The following is a 17914-nucleotide window of genomic DNA, read 5'->3' on the forward strand; positions in this document are numbered from 1 at the left end:
ATTGTTGTTGTTGTTGTGATCTTAAGTCTTGAGACTGGTTTGATGCAGCTCTCCATGCTACTCTATCCTGTGCAAGCTTCTTCATCTCCCAGTACCTACTGCAACCTACATCCTTCTGAATCTGTTTAGTGTATTCATCTCTTGGTCTCCCTCTACGATTTTTACCCTCCATGCTGCCCTCCAATTCTAAATTGGTGATCCCTTGATGCCTCAGAACATGTCCTACCAACAGACCCTTCTGGTCAAGTTGTGCCACAAACTTCTCTTCACCCCAACCCCCTTCCATACTTCCTCATTAGTTATGTGATCTACCAATTTAATCTTCAGCATTCTTCTGTAGGACCACATTTCGAACACTTCTATTCTCTTCTTGTCCAAACTATTTATCGTCCATGTTTCACTTCCATACATGGCTACACTCCAAACAAATACTTTCAGAAATGACTTCCTGACACTTAAATCTATACTCGATGTTAACAAATTTCTCTTCTTCAGAAACACTTTCCTTGGCATTGCCAGTCTACATTTTATATCCTCTCTACTTCGATCATCATCAGTTATTTTGCTCCCCAAATAGCAAAACTTCTTTACTAATTTAAGTGTCTCATTTCCTAATCTAATTCTTTCAGAATCACCCGACTTAATTCGACTTCATTCCATTATCCTCGTTTTCCTTTCGTTGATGATCATTTTATATCCTCCTTTCAAGACACTATCCATTCCGTTAAACTGCTCTTCCAAGTCCTTTGCTGTCTCTGACAGAATTACGATGTCATTAGCGAACCTCAAAGTTTTTATTTCTTCTCCATGGATTTTAATACCTACTCCAAATTTTCCTTTTGTTTCCTTTACTGCTTGCTCAATATACAGATTGAATAACATCGGGGAGAGGCTACAACACTGTCTCACTCCCTTCGCAACCACTGCTTCCCTTTCATGTCCCTCGGCTCTTATAACTGCCGTCTGGTTTCTATACAAATTGTAAATAGCCTTTCGCTCCCTGTATTTTATCCCTGCCACCTTCAGAATTTGAAAGAGAGTATTACAGTCAACATTGTCAAAAGCTTTCTCTAAGCCTACAAAGGCTAGAAACGTAGGTTTTCTCTTCCTTAATCTAGCTTCTAATATAAGTCGTAGGGTCAGTATTGCCTCACGTGTTCCAACATTTCTATGGAATCCAAAGTGATCTTCCCCGAGGTCGGCTTCTACCAGTTTTTCCATTCGTCTGTAAAGAATTCGCGTTAGTATTTTGCAGCTCTGACTTATTAAAGTGATTGTTCGGTAATTTTCACATCTGTGAACACCTGCTTTCTTAGGGATTGGAATTATTATATTCTTATTGAAGTTTGAGGGTATTTCGCCTGTCTCATACATCTTGCTCACCAGATGGTAGAGTTTTGTCAGGAGTGGCTCTCCCAAAGCCGTCAGTAGTTCCAATGGAACCTGTCTATTCCGGGGGCCTTGTTTCGACTCATTTATTTCAGTGCTCTGTCAAACTCTTCACGTAATATCGTATCTTCCATGTCATCTTCATCTACATCCTCTTCCAATTCCATAATATTGTCCTCAAGTACATCGCCCTTGTATAGACCCTCTCTGTACTCCTTCCACCTTTCTGCTTTCCCTTCTTTGCTTAGAACTGGGTTTCCATCTGAGCTCTTGGTGTTCATACAAGTGGTTCTCTTCTCTCCAAAGATCTCTTTAATTTTCCTGTAGGCAGTATCTATCTTACCTCTAGTGAGATAAGCCTCTACATCCTTACATTTGTCCTCTAGCCATCCCTGCTTAGCCATTTTGCACTTCCTGTCGATCTCATTTTAGAGATGCCTCTATTCTTTTTTGCCTGTTTCATTTACTACATTTTATTATTTTCTCCTTTCATCAATTAAATTCATTATTTCTTCTGTTACCCAAGGATTTCTACTAGCCCTTGTCTTTTTACCTACTTGATCCTCTGCTACCTTCACTACTTCATCCCTCAAAGCTACCCATTCTTCTTCTACTGTATTTCTTTCCCCCATTCCTGTCAATTGTTCCCTTACGCTCTCCCTGAAACTCTGTACAACCTCTGGTTCTTTTAGTGTATCCAGGTCCCATCTCCTTAAATTCGCGCCTTTTTGTAGTTTCTTCAGTTTTAGTCTGCAGGTCATAACCAATAGATTGTGGTCAGAGTCCACACCTGCCCCTGGATATGTCTTACAATTTAAAACCTGATTCCTAAATCTCTGTCTATATGAAACCTGTCAGTATTTCCAGGCTTCTTCCATGTATACAGCCTTCTTTTATGATTCTTGAACCAAGTGTTAGCTATGATTAAGTTGTGCTCTGTGCAAAATTCTACCAGGCGGCTTCCTCTTTCATTTCTTAGTCCCAATTCATATTCACCTACTACGTTCCCTTCTCTCCCTTTTCCTACTAACGAATTCCAGTCACCCATAACTATTAAATTTTCGTCACCCTTCACTATATGGATAATTTATTTTATTTAATCATACATTTCTTCAATTTCTTCGTCATCTGCGGAGCTAGTTGGCATATAAACTTACTACTGTAGTAGGTGTGGGTTTCGTATCTATCTTGGCCACAATAATGCGTTCACTATGCTGTTTGTAGTAGCTTTCCCACATTCCTATTTTCCTATTCATTATTAAACCTATTCCTGCATTACCCCTATTTGATTTTGTGTTTATAACCCTGTATTCACCTGACCAGAAGTCTTGTTCCTCCTGCCACCGAACTTCACTAATTCCCACTATATCTAACTTTAACCTATCCAATTCCCTTTTTAAATTTTCTTACCTACCTGCCCGATTAAGGGATCTGACATTCCACGCTCCGATCCGTAGAACGCCAGTTTTCTTTCTCCTGATAACGACATCCTCTTGTGTAGTCCCAGCCAGGAGATCCGAATGGGGGGCTATTTTACCTCCGGAATATTTTACCCAAGAGGACGCCATCATCATTTAATCATACAGTAAAGCTGCATTCCCTCGGGAAAAATTACGGCCGTAGTTTCCCCTTGCTTTCAGCTGTTCGCAGTACCAGCACAGCAAGGCCGTTTTGGTTAATGTTCCAAGGCCAGATTAGTAAATCATCCACACTGTTGCCCCTGCAACTACTGAAAAGGCTGCTGCTCCTCTTCAGGAACCACACGTTTGTCTAGCCTCTCAACAGATACCCCTCCGTTGTAGTTGCATCTACGTTACGGCTATCAGTATGCCGAGGCAAGCAAGCCTCCCCATCAACGGCAAGGTCCATGGTTCATGGTGGGGGGGGGGGGGGGGTGTGTGTAAACTATTATTTTTGTCATATTCATTCTAGATTTGTGAATTGAATTCTTAGAACCTTGCTTATAATTCACATGCCTCATACCTAAGTGTAGTGTCAGTCAGTATCAACTGAACTGCGTCATTCAGTCACGCAGTGACAACTATGTTCCAAGTTTCTCCAGCAGAAGTGAACGCTGACATGGGGTTCTCTTTTGTTGTCACAGCTGTATGGAGATATGATGTTCACCTGTGCTGCAGTCAGGGCAGCCAAAGTGCACAGTGCTATGTCTTCCCAGCCAGTCTACTTCTACAACTTCGACATACAGCGAGAAATTGTTCCACAAGGACCTCTTATGGCCCAGTTGGCGGCGTCCATGGATAAATTCAAAGGTACTGTATTCTGTCGCCGCTCGGGGTAGCCGCGAGGTCTGGGCGTCTTTTCACGGTTTGCGTGGTTCCCCCCGTCAGAGGTTCGAGTCCTCCCTCGGGTGTGTGTGTTGCCCTTAGCGTAAGTTAGTTTAAGTTACATTAAGTAGTGTGTAAGCCTAGGGACCGATGACCTCAGCAGTTTTGCCCCACAGTCCTTACCACAAATTTCCTATTTGTATTTGGTCCCACAACAAAGAAGTATGAAGATATACAAATAATAGTATGGTGAGTGGAAGATGAGACATAAAGATAGGCATATAGAGATATAAAGATGAGCAAACAGGTATGGTGTTGGAATTAAGAGATAGTTTAAGACACAGATGAAGATTTAGCCACCTAGAGGTGGATTTAAGCACATAAAGTGTCACAGTGGTAGATTTTGTACCACAGAGGAAGATAAAGAGCTACTGGCATAGATGTATAGATAGAGGAGCAGAGGGAAATGTGGACATACAGAAATTGAAACAGATAGACAGAAAGAAGCAATTCAAAATATAAACATTCAGAAAGATAGAAATATAGAGAGAGATAAAGTTAATAAGAAGGTAGATGTACAGAGAATGATAGGTGTATTCAGGTATAATGAAAGAGATGCAGAGGAAGAGCTACAAGAATGTAGAGTACAATAAAGATGTAGAGGCAGAAGGCGATGTAGAGGTATACAAACAGATGTAGAAACGGCTACAGATGGGAAACTAAAGATAAAAAGATAGATAAAGACACAGGGACTAATAGAGCAACAGGTACATATTCTATGTATAATGTGCACTATGTGTTGTAATTTTGTAAAACAGGTTCGTTCTTACTGTATTTGCTATTGAATAGTAGGTAAATTATAGCTAAACGAGTAACAGCCACATTACAAGTAAAAGGTTCGATATCCTCTCGTTTCAAAGGTTTAAGATTTTTGTGTAGTGGTACTTTCTTTTCAATTTTTTCGTTTTGAAAGTTTATCCTCATGTATCACGTCATCATTTCATATAAAAGTCGTATTTTCGCAGTAGACAGAGTTCCAGGATTACGTATTTCACAAATTTTTTTAGTAATCAGTTGGATTGTGTTGTACAGATACAGCTAAAAGTGGTTATAATTTTATTGCCGCTTTCTCTGTTCCTCTGCAGCTGTTATGTAATGTGCGTGATATGCACAATGTACACTATGTGATCAAAAGTATCCAGATACCCCTAAAAACATACGTTTTTCTTATTAGGTGCAATGTCCTGCAGGCTATTTCCAGGTACTAAATATCAGCGACCTCAGTCGACATCGTGAGATAGCAGAATGGGGCGCTCCGCAGAACTCACAGACTTCGAACGTGGTCAGGTGATTGGGTGTCACTTGTCTTACGTCTGTACCCGAGATTTCCACACTCCTAAACATCCCTAGGTCCATTGTTTCCAATGTGATAGTGAAGTGGAAACGTCAAGAGACACATACAGCACAAAAGCGTACAGACCGACCTCGTCTGTTGACTGTCAGAGACCGCCGACAGTTGAACAGGGTCGTAATGAGTAATAGGCAGGCATCTATCCAGACTACCTCACAAGAATTGCAACCTGCATCAGGATGCACTGCAAGTATACAATGAAGGCTTTCGCGACTGGATAGTACTGTTGTTGATAATTCTTTCGGGTTATATGGCCGTGGTCCATGGAATTCTTTTGTTTCTAACGTTTCGTCCAATACTACGTTGGACATCCTCAGAGGTATGGCTGGTCCTGTTGAGTCCTGCCGACTGACGAGTTGGGCTATTTTTTTTTCTTTATTGTTATTTTAAAGCCTGTACAACAGGCAGGCTGTCAGCAGCGTTCTATGCTGCTCTTCAACTATAGGATACACAATGCGAAAAAACAGAAAGATTACACATAGGTTAAAGAACGGTGGGCAAGAAAAGAGTTGACACAGAAAGACAGACACAGAGCTGTTCACACTCGACGATAATCCACATTTGAAACTGTTGACACGACGCACAAACACTGAAGACGGCGATGACACAGGTGAACGATGGAGTGCGACGGTGAACACTGAACACTAAACATGACGGCACACACGAGACACTGATGGCGATGATCTCCGGCGCGCGAAAGTCCACGTAGCGTGTGCGAGTCTGGGAACCTGCCAAGAGGGGAAGAAGGGCGGGGGGGGTGGAGAGGGGAGAACAAAGACGACAATGTCTGAGGAGATGGGAGGAGGAGGAGAGGGACAGGGGAGGGGAAGCCCAGGGGAGGAGTGGGGAGAAAGGGAGGAGGGAGGGAGGGTGCGCAAAGGAACAGACACAGGAAGAGGGAAGGAGGATCAAAGTTGGTAGGAGTGGTAGATGGAAGGGAGGAGAACATCATCAGGGAGGGGAGCTGGCGGAAGCCACCTTGGGAGAGGGTTAGGAGGGTGGAGAGATGGAGACCGGGTGGGACATGGGAATACAGGGGCGCGCGGCAGCAGGCAGGAGTGGGAGAGGATGGGAGAGACATGCGGGTGGGGAGAGTCGAGGTTGTGGGAGGTGTACAGGATCCGTATCCTTTCAAGGAAAAGGAGGAGGTGGGGGAAAGGAATGAGATCGTACAGGGTCCGCGTGGGGCAGGGGAGACGGATGCGATAGGCGAGGCGGAGAGCATGGCTTCAAGGATTTGAAGGGGTTTATAAAAGGTAGGGGGGCGGAGATCCAGGCCGGATGGGCGTAGCAAAGGACAGGGCAGAGAAGGGATTTATAGGTGTGAAGAATGGTAGAGGGGTCCAGACCCCACATTTGGCCTGAAAGGAGCTTGAGGAGACGGAGTGTGCCTTGGCTTGGATTGTCCGGAGATGGGGGGTCCAGGAGAGGCCACGGTCAAGGATGACGCCAAGGTACTTGAGGGTGGGAGTGAGGGCGATAGGACGGCCATAGATGGTGAGATAGAAATCAAGGAGGCGGAAGGAAGGGGTGATTTTGCCTACAATGATCGCCTGAGTTTTGGAGGGATTGACCTTGAGCAATCCCTGGTTGCACCAAGCGGTGAACCGGTCAAGATGGGATTGGAGAAGGTGTTGCGAGCGCTGCAGGGTGGGGGCAAGGGCAAGGAAGGCGGTGTCATTGGCAAACTGGAGAAGGTGGATGGGGGGTTACGGCGGCGGCATGTCCGCCATATACAAAAGGCACAGAAGGGGGGAGAGGACGGAGCCTTGGGGCACACCGGCGGAGGGAAAAAAGGTGTAGGAATCTGTGTTATGGAGAGTGACGTAGGAAGGACGGTGGGACAGAAAGGAGCCGATCAGACGGACGTAGTTAATGGGAAGGACGAAGGTTTCGAGCTTGAAGAGGAGACCGGAATGCCATATGCGGTCATAAGCTCGTTCAAGGTCCAGGGAGAGGAAGATAGCTGAGTGATGGGAATTAAGCTGGTGGGAAAGGAGATGAGTGAGGTGAAGGAGAAGGTCGTTGGAAGAGAAGGATGGCCGAAAGCCCCACTGGGTAACCGGAAGGAGGCGGTGCTGGCGGAGATGCTGGTGGATGCGGCAGGTGAGGATAGATTCCAGGACCTTGCTGAAGACTGAGGTAAGGCTGATGGGATGGTAGGAAGAGATGACGGACAGCGGTTTGTCAGGTTTAAGGAACATCGGGATATGGGAGGTTTTCCACAGTTCGGGGTAGTAATTGGTGGACAGGACTACATTGCAGAGCCTGGCCAAGGTGGAGAGGAAAGAGGCAGGAGCTTCGCGAAGGTGACGATAGGTGACACGATCGTGACCAGGAGTGGTGTTGCGTTTTGTGCGGAGTGTAGCAATGAGACCCTGTGTAGTGATTGGGGCATTGAGTTCCGTGTGTGTAATGTTGTCCAAGTACTGGAAACCAGGCGCGAGGGGAGGGACAGAGGTGTCAGTTCGATTGCGGACATCCGGGAAGAAGGAGTAATCGAACTGGGGATCATCGGGGATGGAAAAGACATCAGACAGGTAGGAGGCAAAGTGATTGGCCTTACTAAGGGTGTCAGGGAAGGGATGATCATCATGGAGAAGAGGTTAGTAGGGGGAGGGTTTAGTTCCAGTAAGGCGACGGAAGGCGGACCACAACTTGGACGAGTTGATAGGTAGGGTAGCATTTAAATGGGTGCATGTCTGTCGCCAGTCCCGGCGTTTCTCGGCCGCAAGCTAATGACGAATGTGTCGTTGGAGTTGCCGGTGGCGTCGTAGTGTGTCCGGGTCACACGTGTGGAGGAAGGCACGGTAGAGACGGCGGGATTAACGGAGGAGGAGGATGGCCTGTGGGGATAAGGTATGATGGTGGGGGTGGATGGCGACAGTAGGGACGTGGGCCTCCAGGGCCTCAGACAAGGTCTGCTGGAGAAAGGTGCCAGCATGGGTTACATTGTCAGGGTGACGGTAGGTAAAGGGGTGGCTATTGACCTGGGTGGAGGGGGTATCCCGGTAGGCATTCCAGTTGGCACGGGAATAGTCATGGATGTACTTAGGGGGAGGGTCATGACGATGGTCGGGGTGGGGGCGACGACCGTCTGAAACGGTGAGGAGGACAGGGAAATGGTCGCTACCAATAGGTTCCAGGACATCCACCGTTACGCGGCCAAGGAGGTTCGCGGAGCAAAGGACAAAATCAGGAGAGGAGTTGGCTTCGGGACAGGTGGCTGGGGGATGGGGATGAGGTCACCTTGAAGAGCGGAGAGGAACCGATGCCACCACTGTAACTGGGCAGCGGAACGACTGTGGATGTTGAGGTCGGCGGCGATCACGTAGGAGGAGAAGGTACGGTCAATGTGGGAGAGGAAGTCGAAGAGAATAGGGGCGTTAGGGCGGACATTGATCGTGGCGCAGGTAACGGTAAGGCCAGGGAAGAAGAGACTAAGGATCAGGTGTTCGATGGGGTCGGGAAGGAGAGGTTGGAGCCGAACAGGGATCTGGCGATGGTGAGCAATGGCAACTCCGCCACGCGCAATCAGGAGGGGATTATCAGAACCGTGAAGGAGGCATGGCGAAGTGTGGACAGTGTGGTGGGGTTGGAGGAAGGTTTCATTGAGGAGGAAGGCATCCACGCGGTGGGTGGCAAGGGTGTGCAGGAAGAGGTTCTTGTTGGCGGGAAGGGAGCGGATGTTGTTGAAAAGGATACAGTGTTGCCGCGCCATGACAGGGATTTAGACAAGGGTGTCAAGGCGGGAGAAGGTGAAATGGGCCTGGTTGTTGGAGTAGGTGGCATACATTTTCAAGTGGAAAATGGAACGGGCAGCGAGGGAGACCTGTTGGAGGGTGTGAGGGCGCTGGAAAGGGTGGACGTTTTGTAGAACAATAGTGAGGAACCTGATGATGTCCTCAGCGGTGGGGGGGGGGGGGGACGAAGGGAATTGCCAGTAGGGGTGGGGGCGTCCAGAGGACGCACAGATACGGTGAGTTCAGGAGTGGTTGGAGGGGGTCAGGCTTTACACTTTTGGGAGTAGGTGGGATGGGGGAGATTGCAGGTATTGCAGGAGGGAGGGGATTGGAGGTTAGGGCACTGCCGGAGGAAATGCGCTTGTCTACAATCCGGGCAGGTGGGAGCCTCGCGGCACTCGGCTGTCGGGTGTGCATTATAGCGCAGACACCTCTGGCAGTGCAGGGATTGAGGAGGGGAACAGGAGGGGTCGACCTTGTATCACTGGTGGAACAGGAGGCCACCCTCCTTCAGGAGACAGTCAATGGAGGGGGCGTCCTCAGATTAAACCCGCATAAGGCGGGTGGGGCCGGCCGAGTTGAAAATGCGGCGGACCGCCCGCACCTCCAGCGTGGGATGGGCCTAGAGCTCTGCCAACACCTCCTCCTCCGTGATCGACGGACTGAGCTGAGTGATCACGGCAGTGAGGATCGGCGGGCGACGCGGGGTTTGGGGCTGGCGGGTGGGAGATGGCGAAGGAGCAGGGGTGAGGGAAGCATGGGGGCCAAAACGGGTGACGAGGAGGCGGGAGAGTATGTCAGTATGGAGGGTAGCACTGGGGGAGGAAATGAGAACGGAATCCCGACTGGGAGTGAGGAGGGAGATGGGAGCACCAGGGAAGTGTGGGCAGAGGAGGAGGGAAGGATTCCGGGCCTCAAGAAGGGAAGGATCGGGACGGGAGAGGAGGTATTTGTATAAAGAGGGGTTGGAGGTGGAGGAGGAGGCGGCGGGAGCAGGACCAGGCGGGGAGACATCCATGGCATCCTGAGGGGGGGGGGGGGGGGGGGAAGGCGGTCGGGGCCGGGTATTTTTGGGAGCGGAAGAGGTGGTGGTGCCACTAGGGCACTAAACGGCGGCAGGTGGTGATATGAGGGACGGGAGATACAGGGAGGTGGCGGGAAGGGGCAGGTCCCGGCGTGGACGCAGCAGACGGCGCCGGAGATTGTGACGGTGACGGTGACGGTGAAGGCGACGGCGACGGCGAAGGCGATGGGGAGAGTGGGCCATGGGCAGTGGCCCGACGGGCCACCACCCTAGCTGGAGCTGCAGTGACAGGCTGGAGGAGAGGGGGGAAAGGATCAGAGGGAGAGGAGCGGGAGGAAGAAGCTGGAGAGGGGGCGACAAAGAGCGAGGGCGAAGGGAGAGTAAGACGAGGAGGGATGGAAAGAGGGGGGTGAGATTGGGCACAACATGTAATGGTGGTGGTGGCGGCAGAGGGGGAAGTGTAAACTATGGCGGTGGTGGTAGTGGTCGTAGTGGTGGTAGGGGCTGACATGACGACGAAAAAACTGGGAACAGACGGAGACGAGGATGGAGACGGAAGAAGACGAAGACGAAAGAAGACGAAGACGGAGGAGGACCAGAGTCCCGAGCTGCTGGCACTGGCGCTGAAGCCGACGACGGCTGGCAGGAATGCCTCCGCAGCTGCTGCTGCCACAAACGGGGCCGGGGCCGCCGCTGCTGCTGCTGGAGGGGTGGCTGGCTGCGGCCGGCTGGACCGCTGCTGCTGGCCGGGACCGCTGCTGCTGCTGCTGCTACACGGCTGGACCGCTGCTGCTCGGCTGGCTGGCTGACACCTGAAACCCTAGCGTTTCGATTATTGCGGGAACTGCACAATCGAAGGGCGGCAACCTCACGGAATACTGCCGAAGATGACGAATCGGGCGTCGGAGAGCAGCCTAAATACCGAGGAAAGTCGGCGTGGTCTAGCTTGCACATAGTAGCAGAGAGAAAACTAGTCAAAGATAAAATGTAACTATCGATAATAGTCCGTCATAGATAAAAATCACTTATCGATTCTGTAACGCCACTGTCCATATCTCGCTTAATTTCAAAGCCTCTTCTTTTCTATTAAAATTATCGTCACGTTCATAAATTTCAATAACCTCCCTATACAGTCGTGGATAATAGTTCGTGGTAGCACTCAAAACTGGATACGGAACTGAATCATCTGAAACAGGCCTTCGAAACGAGTGGGTACTCAAACAAAGAAATTAATAGAGTTTTAAGACCTAATTACAGCAGGCCAAAGGACAAGGATGGTACACAGCAATGGAAGAACACGGTGTGTTTACCTTTCATTAGTAAGGTTACAGATCGAACGACAAAATGGTTCTGAAACATTAAGTGAATCCGGTATTCAAACCTACCAGAAAAATAGGACAAGTACTTCGTTCTGTTAAAGATAGAAGGCCACCATTACCATCTAGCGATGTGTATAAAATTCCGTGTACTTGTGGCAAGGTCTGTATTAGTGCTACCAAAAGAAGTGTAACTACGAGGGTAAAGGAGCATGAAAGTCTGTGCCGACTGGGAAAAATAGATAAATCGGCCGTTGCGGAACATGCACTTCAGTCAGGTGACGATGTAGTTAAGTTTTCTGAAACTACAGTTTTAAGTGCTACCACGAACTATTATCCACGACTGTATAAGGAGGCTATTGAAATTTGTAAACGTGAAGATAATTTTAATAGAAAAGAAGAGGCCTTGAAATTAAGCGAGATATGGACAGTGGCGTTACAGAATCGATAAGTGATTTTTATCTATGACGGACTATTATCGACAGTTACATTTTACCTTTGACTAGTTTTCTCTCTGCTACTATGTGCAAGCGAGACCACGCCCACTTTCCTCGGTATTTAGGCCGCTCTCCGACGCCCGACTCGTCAGTCGGCAGGACTCAACAGGACCAGCCGTACCTCTGAGGATGTCCAACGTAGTATTGGACGAAACGTTAACATTAGAATAATCCCATGGACCACGGCCATATAACCCGTAAGAATTATCAACAGCACTGCAAGTAGTTTCACAGTTTGGTGGGAGGTGAAAAAACTTGGATTTCATGGTCGAGCGGCTGTCCAGAAGCCACACGTCGCTTGGTAAGGAGCGTATACATTTGATGATTGAACAGTGGAGAAACGTTGTGTGGAGTGACGAATCACGGTACACAATGTGGCGATCCGGTGGCAGGGTGTCGGTGTAGCGAATGCTTGGTGAACGTCATTTTCCAGCGTGTGTAGTGCCAACAGTAAAATTCGGAAGTGGTGATGTTACGTTGTGGTCGTGTTTTTCATGGAGTGGGCTTGCACCCCCTGTTGTTTTGGATGAGACTGTAACAGCACAGGCCTACACAGATGTTTTAAGCACCTTCTTGCTTCCCACTGTTGAAGAGCAATTCGGGGATGGCGATTCCACCTTTCAACACGATCGAACGCCTATTCATAATGTACGGCCTGAGGCTGGGCGGTTACGCGACAATAACATCTCTGTAGTGGACTGGCCATCAGAGAGTGGCCTGCCATTCACCAAGAAAGCTTCCGGCACCTGACTGAACGTATGCTTGTGAGAGTGGGAGCTGTCATCAGGGATAAGGGTGGGCCAACACCATACCAAATTCCAGCATTGCCGATGGAGGGCGCCACGAACTTGTAAGTCATTTTCAATCAGGTGTCCAGATGCTTTTGATCACATCATTATCACTTCCTGATGACGCTTGCAATGGACCTCAGTCTGTCATCTGCGTTTCTGCGATTAATTTTATGTGGTCGTTCACTTCAGATTGCTCCGTACGCATACTGCCGGATATTTAACGGATCTGTGTTTCCGGTGACAGTTCGATCATCGTATAATCATACAGTATCGGAGACTCCCACCTTTGGTGAACAGTGCGTTCCATTTCCGTGTTTGAGTGTCAACTGCCAACCTCCACAACAAGCGATAGTTGGCCGTTTGACAGAGATTTATGTTTTCATTGATCCCTCGGCTATTTATTTTTAGTCTGACCACCAAGTAGGTGTTATTTCGTTGCAGGAACCGGTCATGGAGCAGATATGGCGTTCTTGTTCCGCAACATCATGTTTGGAGACCCGCCAGAGAAGGATTCCGAGGACGGGAAAGTTGCCATGAAGATGACTCGCCTGTGGACCAACTTCGCCAAGACTGGGTGAGTTTGCGGAAATGCACTATCTACTTCTACTTCTGCCTCTACATCTTCACTCTGAAAACCACTGTGAAGTTTGTGTGCTCCCTGCCGCCGTTGGATAAGCAGCTGCAGCAGCAAGTCGCATAACCCTAGCTTACTTATTTGTTAGATAGTTTAATTAATTTCTTTGCGTGTTTTTGGGTACTTGCATTGTTTACTTCATATATTTCGGGCGTATTATAGTATTTGAGGGTTGTAGCATCGCGCCTTAGTACCTGAATAGTGTAAATTCGCGTAGTCGTCTGTCTTCTGTTTTTGTTTTGAACAGCCAGTGTCGGTTGGTCACAGCCATTGTGCTCCCTGCCGCCGTTGGATAAGCAGCTGCAGCAGCAAGTCGTATAACCCTAGCTTACTTATTTGTTAGATAGTTTAATTAATTTCTTTGCGTGTTTTTGGGTACTTGCATTGTTTAATTCATATATTTCGGGCGTATTATAGTATTTGACAGTTGTAGCATAGCGCTTTAGTGTTTACTTCGTAGATTCTTATTTAAATTGCGTGTGAGTTTCGTATAGGAGGTGCAATTTCGAGTTTTAGTTACTGTAATCGTAAATTCAGCAGATTGTAGCGCAGTCGTTAGGCATTTGTACAGGTTAGTTGATACATTCTTTGCGTGTTTCGCTTGCGTTATCTGGGCACGGACTCGTGTTTCAGTAACTGTTGTACAACATCGATTAGAATCGACAGGGACTGCGATTGCTGTGTTCGGATGAGGGCTGACTTGGCATCCCTTCGCTCACAGCTGCAATCGGCGCTGACTTCGGTCGCGCAGCTTGAGGCTGTTGCCAATGGGCACCACTGTGGGGAGCCGGACTTGGGTATCACGGGGATGTCAACCTCGTCCCGTCTGTCCCCAGATCGGTCTGCCGCTGTGGTTGCCCCGGTTGCTGCCCGCAGTGGGGCTGAGCCCTCGCCTGTGGTTGATTGGGAGGTCGTTCCAAGGCGTGGCAGGCAGCGAAAGGCGTCCCCAGAGGCTGATCAGAAAGCCTCCCCGGTGCGTTGACAAACCGGTTTCAGGCACTGTCTCTGGATGAGCCAGATGCAGCTGCCTGCCCTGTTTCAGAGGATCATTCTCAGCCTTCAAGGTCCGGGCAATCGCAGAAGGTGGGCTTACTGGTAGTTGGGAGCTCCAATGTTAGGCGCGTAATGGGGCCCCTTAGGAATACGGCGGCTAAGGAGGGGAAGAAATCCAGTGTGCACTCCGTGTGCATTCCGGGAGGAGTCATTCCTGATGTGGAAAGGGTCCTTCCGGATGCCATGAAGAGCACAGGGTGCAGCCAGCTGCAGGTGGTGGCACATGTCGGCACTAATGACGTGTGTCGCTTTGGATCTGAGGAAATTCTCTCTGGATTCCAGCGGCTATCTGATTTGGTGAAGGCTGCCGGTCTTGCTTACGAGATGAAGGCAGAGCTCACCATCTGCAGCATCGTTGACAGAACCGACTGCGGACCTTTGGTGCAGAGCCGGGTGGAGGGTCTGAATCAGAGGCTCAGACGGTTTTGCGACCGTACTGGCTGCAGATTCCTTGACTTGCGCCATAGGGTGGTGGGGTTTCGGGTTCCGCTGAATAGGTCAGGAGTTCACTACACTCAGCTGGCGGCTACACGGGTAGCGGAGGCTGTGTGGCGTGGACTGGGCGGTTTTTTAGGTTAGAAGGCCTCGGGAAAGTGCGGGATGGGCTGCAATGTCAAAGGGTGCTTGGCAATTACAGGACGTGCTTGGATCAAGGAACAGTCGGAATTATAGTTGTTAATTGTTGTAGTTGTGCTGGAAAAGTCCCTGAGCTTCAAGCGCTAATAGAAAGCACAGAAGCTGATATCGTTATAGGTACAGAAAGCTGGCTAAAACCTGAAATAAGTTCTGCAGAAATTTTTACGAAGTCTCAGACGGTGTTCAGGAAAGATAGATTAGGCAGAATTGGTGGTGGAGTGTTTGTGTCTGTCAGTAGTGGTTTATCTTGTAGTGAAGTCGAAGTAGATACTCTGTGCGAATTGGTATGGGTGGAGGTTATACTTAACAGCCGAATTAAGTTAATAATTGGCTCCTTCTACCGATCCCCAGAGTCCGATGATACAGTTGCGGAACAGTTCAGAGAAAGTTTGAGTCTCGTAACAAATAAATACCCCACTCATACGGTTATAGTTGGTGGAGACTTCAACCTACCCTCGGTATGTTGGCAAAAATACTTGTTCAAAACCGGTGGTAGGCAGAGAACGTCTTCCGAAATTGTCCTAAATGCTTTCTCCGAAAATTATTTCGAGCAGTTAGTCCACGAACCCACGCGAATTGTAAATGGTTGCGAAAACACACTTGACCTCTTGGCCACAAACAATCCAGAGCTGATAGAGAGCATCATGACTGATACAGGGATTAGTGATCACAAGGTCATTGTAGCTAGGCTCAATACCATTTGTTCCAAATCCGTCAGAAACAAACGCAAAATAATTTTATTTAAAAAAGCGGATAAAGTGCCACTAGAAGCCTTCCTAAAAGACAATTTCCATTCCTTCCGAACTGACTATGCGAATGTAGACGAGATTGGCTCAAATTCAAAGATATAGTAGCAACAGCAATTGAGATATTCATACCTCATAAATTGGTAAGAGATGGAACGGATCCCCCGTGGTACACAAAAAAGGTCCGAACGCTGTTGCAGAGGCAACGGAAAAAGCATGCGAAGTTCAGAAGAACGCGAAATCCCGAAGATGGGCTAAAATTTACAGACGCGCGAAATTTCGCACGTACTTCGATGCGAGATGCCTTTAATAGGTTCCACAACGAAACGTTGTCTCGAAATTTGTTAGAAAATCTGAAGAAATTCTGGTCGTATGTAAAGTACACAAGCGGCAAGACGCAGTCAATACCTTCGCTGCGCAGTGCCAATGGTACTGTTATCGACTACTGTGCCGCTAAAGCGGAGTTATTGAACGCAGTTTTCCGAAATTCCTTCACCAGGGAAGACGAATGGAATATTCCAGAATTTGAAACACGAACATCTGCTAGCATGAGTCTCTTAGAAGTAGATACCTTAGGGGTTGCGAAGCAACTCAAATCGCTTGATACGGGCAAGTCTTCAGGTCCAGATTGTATACCGATTAGGTTCCTTTCAGATTACGCTGAAACTATAGCTCCCTACTTAGCACTCATATACAACCGCTCGCTCACCGATAGATCTGTACCTACAGATTGGAAAATTGCGCAGGTCGCACCAGTGTTCAAGATGGGTAGTAGGAGTAATCCATTTAACTACAGACCTATATCATTGACGTCGGTTTGCAGTAGGGTTTTGGAGCATATACTGTATTCAAACATTATGAATCACCGCGAAGGGAACGATCTATTGACACGTAATCAGCATGGCTTCAGAAAACATCGCTCTTGTGCAACGCAGCTAGCTCTTTATTCGCACGAAGTAATGACCGCTATCGACAGGGGATCTCAAGTTGATTCCGTATTTCTAGATTTCCGGAAAGCTTTTGACACCGTTCCTCACAAGCGACTTCTAATCAAGCTGCGGAGCTATGGGGTATCGTCTCAGTTGTGCGACTGGATTCGTGATTTCCTCTCAGGAAGGTCGCAGTTCGTAGTAATAGACGGCAAATCATCGAGTAAAACTGAAGTGATATCAGGTGTTCCCCAGGGAAGCGTCCTGGGACCTCTACTGTTTCTGATCTATATAAATGACCTGGGTGACAATCTGAGCAGTTCTCTTAGACTGTTCGCAGATGATGCTGTAATTTACCGTCTAGTAAGGTCATCCGAAGACCAGTATCAGTTGCAAAGCGATTTAGAAAAGATTGCTGTATGGTGTGTCAGGTGGCAGTTGACGCCCAATAACGAAAAGTGTGAGATGATCCACATGAGTTCCAAAAGAAATCGGTTGGAATTCGATTACTCGATAAATAGTGCAATTCTCAAGGCTGTCAATTCAACTAAGTACCTGGGTGTTAAAATTACGAACAACTTCAGTTGGAAGGACCACATAGATAATATTGTCGGGAAGGCGAGCCAAAGGTTGCGTTTCATTGGCAGGACACTTAGAAGATGCAACAAGTCCACTAAAGAGACAGCTTACAGTACACTCGTTCTCTGTTAGAATATTGCTGCGCGGTGTGGGACCCTTACCAGGTGGGATTGACGGAGGACATCGAAAGGGTACAAAAAAGGGCAGCTCGTTTTGTATTATCACGTTATAGGGGAGAGAGTGTGGCAGATATGATACACGAGTTGGGATGGAAGTCATTACAGCATAGACGTTTTTCGTCGCGGCGAGACCTTTTTACGAAATTTCAGTCACCAACTTTCTCTTCCGAATGCGAAAATATTTTGTTGAGCCCAACCTACATAGGTAGGAATGATCATCAAAATAAAATAAGAGAAATCAGAGCTCGAACAGAAAGGTTTAGGTGTTCGTTTTTCCCGCTCGCTGTTCGGGAGTGGAATAGTAGAGAGATAGTATGATTGTGGTTCGATGAACCCTCTGCCAAGCACTTAAATGTGAATTGCAGAGTAGTCATGTACATTTAGAAGTGCATGGCAGAGAGCACTTCCCGTTGTGCTAGTTCTTAGGCCTTCTTCCCGCTCCATTCACGTATGGACTGCTGGAGGAATGAGTCCTTTAAAGTCTCTGCACAAAATCTAAGTAGTCTAGTCGTCACGATCTCTACTGGAGCGATACGTAGAGGGTTGCAGTGTAGTTATAGAAACATCAATTAGCACCGGTTCTTGAAGCTTTGTAAATACCCTTTCTCAGAATTTTAGGGGCGCTTAAGTAATGCAACACTTTTTTTCCCTCAAAACATGTTGGTTTTATTCAGGATTCCAGTACACCACATTGTTCCCCAG

General features: G+C 48.0%; 1 protein-coding gene across 1 annotated transcript in view; it reads left to right on the forward strand.

Annotated features, from left to right (window-relative positions):
- Positions 1-17914, forward strand: part of LOC126291637 (juvenile hormone esterase-like) — a 156306-nt gene that overhangs the window by 124441 nt on the left and 13951 nt on the right. The window contains exons 8-9 of the mRNA XM_049985206.1: positions 3494-3659; positions 12898-13030. Of these exons, the coding sequence (XP_049841163.1) occupies positions 3494-3659; positions 12898-13030 (299 nt within the window). The remainder of the gene's footprint in view (positions 1-3493; positions 3660-12897; positions 13031-17914) is intronic.

Source organism: Schistocerca gregaria, chromosome 9 (genome assembly GCF_023897955.1).
Source record: "Schistocerca gregaria isolate iqSchGreg1 chromosome 9, iqSchGreg1.2, whole genome shotgun sequence".
NCBI lineage: Eukaryota > Metazoa > Arthropoda > Insecta > Orthoptera > Acrididae > Schistocerca > Schistocerca gregaria.